Source organism: Sciurus vulgaris (assembly GCF_902686455.1).
Source record: "Sciurus vulgaris genome assembly, chromosome: 16".
NCBI lineage: Eukaryota > Metazoa > Chordata > Mammalia > Rodentia > Sciuridae > Sciurus > Sciurus vulgaris.
The window spans coordinates 5,616,044-5,628,798 of record NC_136477.1 but is presented as its reverse complement, the minus strand read 5'-3'; the positions used below and the strand labels follow the sequence as shown (position 1 = coordinate 5,628,798).

At 59.6% G+C, this 12,755-nt stretch overlaps 1 protein-coding gene across 2 annotated transcripts; it reads left to right on the top strand.

Annotated features, from left to right (window-relative positions):
• Positions 1-1,611: 1,611 nt before the first annotated feature.
• Positions 1,612-12,628, top strand: FCER2 (Fc epsilon receptor II). Of its 2 annotated transcripts, XM_079114917.1 has the most exons (11): positions 1,612-1,747; positions 3,322-3,437; positions 4,419-4,532; positions 4,792-4,845; positions 5,265-5,327; positions 5,474-5,536; positions 5,643-5,705; positions 5,784-5,873; positions 8,039-8,190; positions 8,320-8,426; positions 8,680-12,628. In XM_079114917.1, the coding sequence occupies exons 2-11, from the start codon at positions 3,416-3,418 to the stop codon at positions 8,876-8,878; spliced, it is 927 nt and encodes a 308-aa protein (XP_078971043.1). In that variant the 5' UTR covers positions 1,612-1,747; positions 3,322-3,415; the 3' UTR covers positions 8,879-12,628. The 2 variants fall into 2 exon arrangements, with proteins under 2 accessions (XP_078971043.1, XP_078971044.1); XM_079114918.1 differs by lacking the exons at positions 1,612-1,747; positions 3,322-3,437 and adding an exon at positions 3,583-3,773.
• Positions 12,629-12,755: the final 127 nt, after the last annotated feature.

The window sequence follows — 12,755 nt, the reverse complement described above, 5'->3', positions numbered from 1 at the left end:
AATCGTGATTCTGACAGGTGGTTTTCAGCGGGGGGACAGGGATTCTTCTGGCACAGAGCAGGTGAGGGCCAGCGTGGCTCCCAACCAAGGTCAGCAGTGTGGAAAAGGAGCAGCCCAGTTTTAAGGACGCCCTCCTGGAAGCCCCCTGGACTTGGCATGCTGACTGCCCTTCCCACCCCCAGGCCTCCCCACTCCCCTGCACTGGGAAGCATCAGGAGCCCGGGGCTGTATCGGGCAGGGCTGGGGCAGGGCCGCAGGCTCCTTTCAGCTCGGTGCTGACCAGACCTGACCTCTGTGCGGCAGACCTCCTGGGGCCCAAGCAGGAAATGAGGTTCTGGTCAGGGTTGGCCCCGCTGGAGTTGTCTGGGCTGGACCCCGGCTGGCTCCTGCCGAGACCAGATCCTGGACGCAGGGAGAACAAGGCCCCGCCCCAGCTCAGCCACCCCGACCTGAAAGGAGAAGCAACACCCTCAGACCTGAGACCTACACCCACCCCATTTCCTGTTTTCCCCCAAAGTGTGTGGGAGATGTGGGTCGGTACCCCGGAGCGGAAGCGGCAGGGCTGTCGTGTGCCAGGTCCCGTGGGCCCCAAAGCATCCTCTTGCCTGAGTTGAGTCTGGGCAGGGACCTGCTTGGAGCCTGGGAGGAGCGGGTGGGGATGCTGGGCTCTGGGTTAAGGGGCTGGGCATCACATCCTGTCCTCCATCCTCAACCCGACCTGCAGAACGTGTTCCCACGATTCCTCTCCCGTCCCTCGGAGGGACGGCACACTATCCCTCAGACACGCCAGAGGAGCCCAGGCACTGTCCACAGCACCTCCCGACCCTCCACCCACACCTCAAGTCACAACTGTCCACAACACAGCCACTGCCCAGGCCGCCCCTCGGGGATCCTCCCGCCCACCTCCTCCCTGGCCGCCCAGTGCCCAGCCCCTGTCAAGCAGCAGGGTCCTGCTGTCCTGGAGGGCACCATCCAGAGGACAGTGCAGCCAGGTGCCTCTCTGCCATGGGGGAGACAGATGTCCAGCTCCAGTGGACAGGCCAGCCTAGCCAATCCTGGTGGGGGTTGGGGGGTGGGCATCTTCCCGAGCAAGAGGCATGGAGGTGGGGGCTGGGGAAAGGGACATTCCTCCCCCAGGGATCAGAGAACTGTTTTACAAATGAAGAGCAGGTTAGATGGAGGGCCAAGGGGTCCGTGTCAATAGGAGGCTGGGTGGTATTGTGGTTAGGGCTGCCCGCACTGCCCGAGTTCAGATCCAGCTCTGTCATTTATGATCTGTGTGACCTAGGGCACATGACTTAACCTCTCTGTGCTCCACATCCTTTATCCCTAAGGCAGCATTGATAACCACAGCGTAGCCTCTCAGGTGGTTGTGCAAACTAAATGTGTAAGACACCAAGGTTCCCGGCCTGTGGTTCTGATCTTGACTCTGCCACTTCCTTCCTCTCCGGTGTTTGGGGGCGAGGGTTGGCATGGCTGGCTCTCACTCAGCTCCCTTACTTGAGAAGTGAGGGTAATAATAGTGCGGACTTTCCCGGGTTGCGGGGAGCCCCAGAAAAGACCATGTGTGCACTGCGGTCAACCAGGTGGCGAGCCCATAATTAGGTCTGTGAAAGTAGAAGCCCCCAGTAGGTCTGGCTGTCCCCAGCAGCTCAAGCCTCTCTCCACCACCCTGGGCCACGCTGACCTTAGGGGTTGGTGCCCACACGCAAAAGGACAGGAGCACCGCTCCAGTGAGGGTTCGGAGGTATGTGTGCGTGCATGAGCGTGGGTCAGAGTGGGCTGTCAGGGCTTATGAAGCTCCTGGAAGACACAACCTCCCACTAAACCTCCAGGGATGACGGAGGTCGCAGCCCGAGGACAGGGGTGGATGGTGGGCAGGGGGCAACTGTGGACAGAACCAGGGGCCTGAGGCCACCATTTTTGGGAAGTGAAAGCCGACCAGCAGGCAGGACTAAGCAGAGGAGAGCTTGGTGGGTGCCCTGGAGCTGAGCTAGGAGGGTGCTGGGGAGCCATGGAAGATTGTAGGCAGGGACAAGACCTCTCAGAGCAGCAGGCTGGCCAGTTGTCAGCATCCTGCCACTTGCCAGCAGACACCCTTCCATGAAGCTGTTACCAGACGGTTGATTGAAGGTCCTGGGTTTCAATACTTCAGGAGTTTGGTCATGTCATTCGTATGAAATTCTGAGGCTTCGATTTAGATCTTTCCTTGTATTGTGAGTTCCATTGAGACGTATTGTACTAGGTGAAACTTGTTAAGTAAATCTTCCTTTTAAAAACTGGAGAAAATGGGCTAGGGATGTAGCTCAGTTGGTAGAGTGCTTGCCTTGCAAGTACAAGGCCCTGGGTTCAAATCCCCAGCACTGCACCCCCCCCCCAAAAAAAAAGGCAGATACATTAAAAATTTAAAAAAAACTGGAGAGGGGGTGGGAAATGTCCTGGGTTTCAATCCCAGTCCCACCTCTGTGTGAGGCAGACACCTGGACACAATGAGGCCCGATGGAGGGAGGAGGGGGCTTACTGAGCACCCACTGGGTCCTTCATACCAGTGGAGTGGGCTGTGTTGCTCCCCCAGTGTACACATGGGTAAACTGAGTCACCTGTCCTGGGAGATGCCAGAGCTCTGGCTCAGGCATGGCCAGCTGCCCCAGGATGGGGACAACTTTGTCTCCTCCTGTGATGGTGGGAGAACTGGCTGGAGCTACAGCTAATCAGAACTTGGCCACCCCTTGTCCCCACTTCCCTAAGGCTCAGAGAGGGCAGGCCACTTGCCTATGGTCACACAGGGCGGAGGAGACAGCTGTGACTCCAGGCTCACTCTTCCACACGAGGTGCCTTAGAGTCAATGGATGCTGAGCCCGCTGGGGGACAGAGTGTCTGCATTTCTCAGCAGGAGGAAGTACAGAGTAGGTGCTTGATAGACGTTCAGGATCCGAAGACCCACCTCGCATGTACTCTCTCCTTCAACCCATAAGTCACAGCCCCATATGTTGGGTGGTATCGTCATCCCCATTTTACAGAGGACAAAACTGCAGCTCAGAGAGGTTGAACCCTTGGCTGAGGCTGCCCAGCATCCTAGTCAGAGCTGGTGGTATTTTGGGTGCCCTTGTTCAGAGAATCACCCAGAGCAATCGCCCCCCCCCCACAGCCTGAGGATTATTAATATCGCCATTTTATGGACAAGAAAACAAACTAAGAAGTTAACCCCAATATTGATTTCAGTTCATGAGGAAAACAACCAGCGGATGGACACTGAGTCCCCCAACTCCCAGATTCTGTCCTGTGCCCATAACCAGAGTTCGATGCCTTGGTAAAACCTAGATCCCAGCTGGAGCTGTGACGTTGACGTGCCCGGAGGCCAGCAGCTCAGCAGGCAGTGAGCGTCCCATCGCCAGGGGATCCAAGCAGGACTGCCATGGAGGGACGGCGATACGCAGGTAGGAGGACCCTGGGGTGACCCTGACAAAAGCAGGTCCCTGTCCTACTTCTGCCAGGAGAGGAGGGGCATCCCCAGGCCCTCTCTAGTCAGCTGGGCAGATTTCTAAGAAAGGCCCCGGGTGGATGGGAGGTGAGCCTCGAAAGACCTGCTGGCTCAGAGCCAGGGGGAGGGGGAAGCCCAGGGCCCTGCCCTGTTCTGACTCAACAGCCTCCCGACAAAACTCGGCTCCAGCCCAGAGCTGGTGCCTGGCCCAGCAGAGGCCAGGCAAAGCAGAGGCCAGGCGGAGTGGAGGCCAGGCGGAGGGGAATTTGCATGATGAATCCTCAGAGCCAGGGTGAACCAGGGCAGGACCACAGTGGGTTGTCAGGGTAGAGCCTTGGGGAGCCCAGGTGTTGGGGTGAGCCTTGAGCGACACCTGGGAAGGGGCTGGGGGACCTAGATGGGGGGAGAACTGGGACCAGTGTCTTGTATTTAGGGAAGGGGCTCAGGGCTGGCGACAGGCATCTGGGTACAGCTTGAGGGACCAGTGGGTCAGAAAGGACTGGAAAAGGAGGACCCAGCCTCCTGGAGGTGAGCCTGGGGGCTCAGCACTGCAGGCAGGGTAGGTCTCAGCTTCCGCCCCAGGTCTGCCTTTCTGGAAATGACCTAGATCCATATCAGACTCACTGCCCCCCGGAGGATGAGCAGGCACTGAGCTGGACAGGCAGAGCCAGAGGGGCAGATTCAGAGATGCAGAGACAGACAGAGAGAGGTCAGAAGGGCTAATGGGCACACCCTGGACAGTGTGGACAGGGGCACTGGACAATAGCAGCATGTGGAGACAGTGGGCAGGAGAAGCTGGGGGTCCACTGAGACCCTCTACTGCAGTGTGGCTTCTGGATGTGCCCCCAGAATGTTGGGGCTCTGGGTGAAGGGGAGATGGGCTCTGGGCCCAGCCTCCCCGTGTCCGTCATTGATCCCTAACCCCCGCCCTGGGCAGGGTTCTCGGAGTCCCCCAGGAAGCGATGCTGCAGGCAGAGGCTACTGCTCGTCCTGTTGGGCATGCTGACCACAGCGCTGTGGGCTGGGCTGCTGACCCTGCTTCTTCTGTGGCGTAAGGACACCTCCAGCCCCAGGTCCCACCCCTCTGGGCCCTTTGGCCCCTCCCAGACCTTAGCCCCAGGAGAGCCCAGCACCTTCCTAACCCGAGTTCAGCATCTGCCAGCCCCTCCTGTAGAGCCCCCACCCAAACGTCCCTGCCCCTGACCTTTCAGCAGCTCCCTCGAGCTGTACCCCAGACCTCCTTCCCCAGACCAGAGGTCGGGGTAGGGGGAGGGGAAGCAACGAGCAGTCCTCGCTTGTCCCCTCCCCAGACTGGGACACCATGCGGACCTTGAGACAGCTGGAAGTCTCTGCTGCCCGGAATGGTATGGTGAAGGCTGGGTCACCCTGCTCTTGTCCTGGGGCTGCCCCTCCCCAGGCTCAGTGTCCCCCATGCCGCCCACCTCCCGCGGACTTGGAGAAGTGCCGAGCAGCACCTCCGAGTCTGCGGACAGCAGCCTCCCCGCTGGGGCCTCGCCTGCCCCCTGCGCAGCGGGGCCGGCTCCCTGGGAGCTGCACCAAGCAGGTCTGCAAAGCGTTGCATCCCTGGCGAGGGGAGGGTGCACAGGTCCCGCCCTTCCTGCCCGCCTCTCCCTGAGTTTGTGCCCACCTCCCTCCACAAAACCTCAAGGAGGAAAAGCCGCAGCTAGTGACCACGTTAGGAGGCCCCTCGCCTGGGGGGCGGGAGGGGCTCAAGGGCCCGTCTTTGTGGTTCCTGAGGATGCTGCTTCTCTCCGTGCCCCAGTCTCCCAAGTTTCCAGGGACCTGCACAGGTACCAGAGCGACCAAATGGCCCAGAAGTCCCAGGGTGAGCCTCTTGTGGTTGGGAGCTCGGGTCGGGGAGAACCTGGGAACTGAGCAGGCAGCCCTGACAACCCAGAGAGCGTCCGGGGGCAGGGTGGGGACACAGCAGCCTCGGGGACTCGGGATCTCTGAGCTTCTCCTCTGAACCAGCTGCTCAGCTGTCGCGGAACATGCAAGAACTCCAGGCTCGCCAGAAGCAAATGGAATCTCAGGGTGAGGATCGGGGCGGGGACAGACTGGGTGGGAGGCCACGGCGGGGACCGTGAGACTGGGGGCCAGGCCCAAGGACCCTCTGGCCCTGCCCTCTCACACCCGCCAGACTCCGAGCTCTCCTGGAACCTGGACAGACTCCTAGCAGACCTGAGTGACACCAAATCCCAGAGTGAGTCTTGGGAGGGTCGGGGGTGAAGAGGGGGCCTGCCCGTCATCCCTGAGCACCGCCCCCTCCCGGTGCCCCAAGGCTTAAACCAGAGGCGCGCAGCCTCCGACTCGCTGGAGAAGCTCCAGGAAGAGGTAGAGAAGCTGTGGATGCAGATACTGGTGTCCAAGGGTGAGTGTGCGTCTGGGGCGGGGTGGGGAGGGGGCACCTGTCCCTTGTGGTGTGCTGGAGATGGCTTGTGTGTGTGTGAGGGGTGTGTCCCTGTGTGATGATGTACAGGGGTCCAGGCTGGTGGCAGAGGAGGACAGCTGGAGGGCAGAGATGCCCTTTGATTCAACCGTCTCCTCGCTGATTCATGGGGTTCCCAAGCCTTTCTCCTGCTCCAGGTCGGTCAGTTGGCGCTGACCCCTCTGGCTTCTCTGCACTGCTGTCCTCCCCGCCCAGAGGGCTTAGCAGGGGCATGGGGGTGGGTCATCGGCAGGATTCACTCAGTCAGCCTCCTGTAGAGTGACCTACCCAGGGAGAGGGAGGGTCTTCCCCAGGGGTGGCAGGGATGGAGGTGGCCCCAGGAGGCCTGCAGGCTGCAGAGAGCAGAGGACCCACTGTGACCCCCTTCCACCTTCCCCTTTCTGCCTCTGGGGAGCCCCCACTTCCTCCCACTGGGTAGAGGGGAGGAAAGACCCTGCTTCAGATGAAGAAGTCCCGTGCCCTGGGGTGTGGCGTGGCTCTGGGAATCCCAGCAAGAAACCTGCGGTGGCCCCTTGGGGAGGGCCATGGAAGCTGGCTCCAGGTCAAGCTCACTGACCCATCTCCCCACTTCCACCTCTGCTGGAGGTCCACTCCCCACAACCAGCTCTGGTGCTGTCTCAGGGTGACCGTGTGACGAACGGCCAAGACGCCTTCCCTGAACTTTTCCTTTTATTATTATTTTTTAATTGAGATGGAGTCTCGTTGATGCTGCCCAGGCCAGCCTAAACTCCCAGGCCAAGCAATCCTCCTGCCTCAGCCTCCCGCGTTGCTGGGGCCACAAGCCCACATCACCAGGTCCGGCCCCTGGAGTTTTCTCTAAGGGCCTAGAGTTGTCCTCTTCCCGTTCAATGCCCACAGAGGCCTGGGACCTGGTTGCCGTTTCCAGCCCAGGCCCTTCAAATGTCTGCCCGCAGCTCCAGAACCTTCCCTACACAACCCTATAAAAGATCTATTTAGGGCTGGAGATGTAGCTCAGTGTGTAGTGTGTGCTTGGCAGAGTGAGACCTGGGTTTGATCCCAAGCACCAAAAAGAAAAAAGAAAAATGGGAAAAAGGAAATCTACTTTAACACAAGAGAGAACCAGTCTGGTAACAGTGGGTTTAGCTTCCCACCTGAGAGTGGTGGGGACCATGACAGTGTCTTTGGGCTTCCCTGGGGTGAAGAAAGGAAAGAAAGAGACCAGGCTGGCCCCCCACGGGAGGCTTGGGGACTGGCCCTGGCGTCCCTTCTCCCTCCAGTGCCTCTGAGCAGAGGGACGCCATCTTGGCTCCCCAGAAAGGGGCCAGGAGAGCTGGTCTGTGGGTGCTGCCAGGGATGGCGGCCGCGGCTGTCACGGGAGCCATTTGTGGTGACAGAGCACAGGGACAGCATGCTGGTGGGCTTGACCATGACACTGCCTCGTGCCGCTGTGGGCGGTGGTGACAGACGGGCTGGCGCCTTGGTAAAGGTGGCGTCTGCCCTGGTGTGGAGACTCTGGCTGGTGGCAGTGGGCGCCTGTGGCAATGAGGTTGGCCATGCAGGGGCTGCTGACCTCGGAGGGTGTGTGATGAGGGTGTCGGTGGTCAAGGACCTGCCAACCATGGGGGTCTCTGTGGCGATGCTGCTGGCGATGACATCCTGCAGGCCACCAGGTGTCTGTGGTGGAGCTGGTGATAAAGGCGAGGCCGGCAGTGCCCACTCTGTGACGGAGGCGGTGGTGATTGATGTGCCGCTGTCCGCGGAGGGGACTGTGGTGGTGACAGTGTTGGGCACGGCTGTGTTATGGCCACGGTGCTGGTGTCTGAGGTGTGGCTGACCACAGATTCACTGATGCCAGCCGTGGCAGGGCGTCTGGCTGCGGACGTACTTCAGGTGGAGATCTCAGCCACAGAGGTGCTTCTGGCTGTGTGCCGGTGTCCCTGCCGTGGCACTGGTCCCGTGGGGCAGCATCAGAGCCCAGTGAAGAAGGTGGCCTGCGGGACTGTCAGGCTCTGGGGAGAACCCACAAGTGGCTCCGGGGGCACCCACCCTGCCCGCCATGCCCCTGGTGCCCACCGTAGTGCCCACCACGGTGCCATCCTGAGCCTCTCCTCCGGGTGCCATCCCAGGCTCTGCGTGCAACACGTGCCCCGAGCGGTGGCTCCACTTCCAACAGAAGTGCTACTACTTTGGCAAGGGCGCCAAGCGGTGGGTCCAGGCCCGGTTCACCTGCAGCGACCTGGAAGGGCGTCTGGTCAGCGTCCACAGCCAGGAGGAGCAGGTGAGCTGGGCTCTGCTGAGGCTGCGGGCAGCAGGGCCTGGGGCTGGGCTGGCGTCCCCCCCCAGCCTCGCGGAGTGAGGGGAGGCCCGGGCACATCTCCCCAGTCCTCCAGCCTGTGCTGCCCCACAGGACTTCCTGACCAAGCATGCCGACAAGAGGGGCTCCTGGATTGGCCTCCGGGACCTGGACCTGGAGGGGGAGTTTATCTGGATGGATGGGAGTCCCGTGGGCTACAGGTGAGAGTGGGCCTCGGGGGACAGGGGCAAGGTGGGAGTGGCCGGCACCCCAGAGGAAGCTCCACGCCCAGGGTGGAAGGGCGAGGCTTAGGCTGCAGGGTAGGTGTTGGGGAGGCAGGGAGGGAGGCCGGCCACAGCAGAAAGGGGGGCCCGGAGGAGAAGGGAGGTCGACAGGAGGGCCCAGACTCAGAGGGCCAGGCCCAGGTGCAGGGGAGGGGCGGCCCCTCCTCCGACCCGAAGCCTGTCCCCCCAGCAACTGGAACCCCAGGGAGCCCAACAACCAGGACCAGGGCGAGGACTGCGTGATGATGCGGGGCTCGGGCAAGTGGAACGACGCCTCCTGCCGCAGCCAGCTGGACGCCTGGGTGTGCGAGCGGCTGGCCACCTGCGGGCCACCAGCCCCCTCAGCCTCCGGGGACCTATCAGAACCTGCTCCCCCACATGGGCTCTGAGAGACCCCTGCCCAACTCTCTGGGCCCTCCCCACCTTGATCACAGGAAGTCGAGCCCAGAGTGGGGCCCAGAGGACCCCCAGCAAGGCAGGGGGCCCCCATGACTCCCTCCCCCAAAACAATCCGTCCTCACTTCCATCAGTGCCCCAGAGGGCCTGTCGCTTGCTTTTCGGCTAAGCTGGCCATCACCCCTTCCTGCCTTCAAAGGCCGGGTCCCCCCAGAGCCTGCTGGCAGCCTGCCGGATGGAGTCCCTCGGTGGAGCAGAGCAGCCCAGCCAGCCAGGGAGCTGTGGAGGACACGGGGCTCTCACCTGGGACCACCCTGTGGTTCGTCTGTGACTCCCACCCCATCAGAAGTGCCCTGTCCCTTCCCCTTGTCTTCAGCACCTCACGACAGAGACCCCCTGCTGCCCCGCCTGCCTTGGTGAATGGTTGACAATGGCCCCCACTCTAGTCCCTGCCTCACAGCTCAGGCTGGTTCTGTCTCCACACTGGAAACTCCAGAGCCTGGTGTCCAGACGCCCTACGAGGTGGAGTCTGTACCTTCTCTGCCTTACCTTTTCCTCCTTCGCCACAAGAACTAGGTGTTAGCTGGCGTCTGGAGATGCAGACCCTGGGGTCCAACAGACCCTGGGAATGCGGTCGGCGAGGCAGCAGAGCCTAGCCACATCCCCTGCCTCAGGGCCATGGATGGGAGGACATAATTTGACGCGTGGGAAGTGTCCAAACAGGGCTGGTGCAGAGAAGGTGCTCACAAAGTGCCCTCTGGAGAGGGGGACAGGAAGGGGACCTGGCGACCCAGGCCAGCTCCAGTCTGGAGGTGCCTGGGAGGCCGAGGCAGCACCAAGGTGGACCCAGACTGACTAGGGCCACAGAGGGAGGAAGCAGGTCAGGACCACAGGTCAGGCCAACTCTGGGGTCCCCCCCGGCCTCTGCTCTTGCCCTGGAGACACCTCCGCACCTGCAGGAAATGCTCGTGGGATCTAGGTCAAGCCATGTCGGAACCCGCTCACTTCTCACCTGCCACTGCCTGGGTCCTGCTCCCAGCCTCACCCCCTCGGGCCTCTGCTCCAGGCTCCAAGTCTCCCCCGCTTTTTTTGAGATGGGTTTGTGTTCCCAAGGCTAGCCCCAAACTCCTGGGTTCAAGTAGTCCTCCTGCCTCAGCCACCTGAGCAGCTGGAACCATAGGCACATGGCACTGCCCCAAAACCTTCCAGAAGTTTCCTTACAGCTCAGGAAAAAAATCCATTGTTTCCTGGATGACAGCAGAAGCCCTGACTCCCATCTCGCCACCCCAGCCTCCTTGCTATTCTGAGCATGCGTGCTCGCCCGCCTTGGGCTTTGCATGTGGTTCCTCCTGCTCAATCCACCCTCCAAGGCCCTGCTCTCCATGGGCTTGTCCCAGCTCCCCACCCACCCACTTTAAAACCGCAACCCTGGGCGGAAGTGAAGCTCAGTGGCAGATGAGTCTCACGCATGCAAAGCCCTGGCTCATCCGCAGCACTGCAAAAAATAAACAAAATCACACCCTGACGTTTTCCCCAGTCCCAGTTAGAATGTGAGCTTCAGGAGGGCAGGTACCTTCATTTTCTTAGCTGTGTCTCCTGTGTCTGGCTCATTGTAGGCACTCAATAAATACTTGACTAATAAATCTGCATGACTGTGGGCAAATGACCTCTCATGGGATCTGCCTCGTGGTAGCCCATGAAATGATGTGACTTGCTTGGATCACCATGGACTGGTGCTGGGCTCATCCTCCTCCCCGCAGCCCCCAGCCTGGGGGCTCCAGAGGAGACTTTACTTGCAGCCCAAAGTCAGAGCTGTAGTGAACAGAAGCTGCCAGACCACAGCCTCCTCTTCTACTCTCTTGGTCAGCCCCACATCCCTACAACTTGTCCACACCTTCTCCCTTCTCCAAAGCCGCCTACTCCTCAGCAGGAGCAGGCAGACCCTGGGCAGTCCACTCCTGGCTGACCAACTGTCCCACAGGCCCTCCCTGTCTCCCTCTGGCGTCCTCACTGCCTCTGGGCAGAGCTGGCTGCTCCATTCCCCTCCTGCCTCTTGCTCCTGCGGTCTGACCACTCCGCCCTGGAAGCCAATCTCAGCAGGCTCCCCAGGATGTGGCTGAGGATGCTAAGCTCAGACTCCTGCATTTCCCTCCACACCCACTTCATGTTTACCAGGATTCCAGCTTCTCACTCCCTCCTCCAGGCCTCTGGCTTCCTCTCTGCACCAGCGCCCAAACCCTTCTCCTGAACACGGGACTCCCAACTCCAGACATACGTACCTGCCGACCTCCTAGACTCAGCCGCCTCAGCCCAGATCCAAGCTGTCACCCCACCCAAGCCTCTCCCACAGCCCCTGGCCCCCAGCCCACTATTCTGTGATCATCTGTGCTTCAAGATACAGGTGATCAAGTTTTTTTGTTTTGTTTTTCCAGTGCTAGGGAATGAACCCGGGGTGCTTTGCCGCTGAGGTACACTCCCAGCCCTTTTTATTTTCATGTTGAGACCCGGTCGAGCTAAGTTGCTGAGGTTGGCCTGGAACTTGCAACTCTCCTGCCTCAGGCTTCTGAGTTCCTGAAACTACAGGTGCATGCTACTGCACCCAGATTAATAGTTATATTTGTCCTATTGACACCACTCTTGCTGGGATGCTCGGACTGCTCTCTGACTAGGTCAGTGTCCCTCAGCCACGAGACAGCTCGATGGAGCATCCTAAACAGCAACCCTTCAAAAGTCACCTCCGTGGGTCCTGAGAGTGGGGGTTAAAGGAAGTGGAGATTTGACCAAAATCTGGAAGGATGTTTCCTGGGGAGGAAGAGGGATGGGCTGGTAGGCAAAAGGGAAAGGAAGGCTGGCTGGCTGTGTGATCTTCTGGTTTTTCAACAATAAAAATGTGTTGGTATATCAATTGTATTTTAAATTAACATTTTAAGTGTAAAGATGACTTTAGACACCTCCCCACCAAGAACAAGTCCCTATAGCCATGGGTCTCAAAGTACAGTTCCCGGAGTTCCCAGCGCCTCAGGGAATGCAAATTCTTGGGCACACGCCAAATCTGCAGAATCTGAGACTCTGGGGGTGGAGCCCAGCCAACTGTTTTAAGAGCTCTCCAGGTTTCTCGGATGCCCTAAAGCATTGCTTCCCAAACTAAGGTACACAAGGGTCCCAGAAGATTCTGCTACAATGCAGATTCTGGTTCAGATTTTGCATTTGAACAAGAGCCCAGGTTATACTAGTGCTGCAGGTCCCTGGACCACATTTAAATTTTTTTTTTTTTTTTTTTTGTCTATGGACCTTTATTTTATTTATTTATTTATATGCAGTACTGAGGATCAAACCCGGTGCCCCACACATATCAGGCAAGCACTCCATGACTGAGTCACAACCTCAGCCCCCCTGGACCACATTTGAGTAGCAAAGATCTAAGGGGAGAGGGAGCAAGCACTCTTGCCCTGTTTTAAGAGCACATGGCACATCCATTCCTTTGCACATTCTCTGGCTGCCTACAGACTGTCAGCAGTCACTAGACGGCATCAGAAGCATAAGAATCTGCTCCCTGGTCCCTGGCATAAAGCTGGTCAGCTGTGGCTCCATCTTAGCCTGATCTCAACCCAGCCCCTGCCCCCTCCACCTGGAGACAGCCTCCAACTGTGATCCCATAAGTGCCAGCACTCCCACCATCTCCCGTCTGGCCTATCTTCCCACCACCCAGCCTCACCCAACTCCCCAGCCTTATCCGAAAGCCCAAGCCAGGTCAGACCCTCCACCTTCCCCATTATAAACAAGCTTGAGCCTCGGCCTCCCTCAACGGCCTAGGGAAGGAACGTGGGTCACAGTGTTGAGTGCATCTCTGAAGCCCCCAAACAAGACACA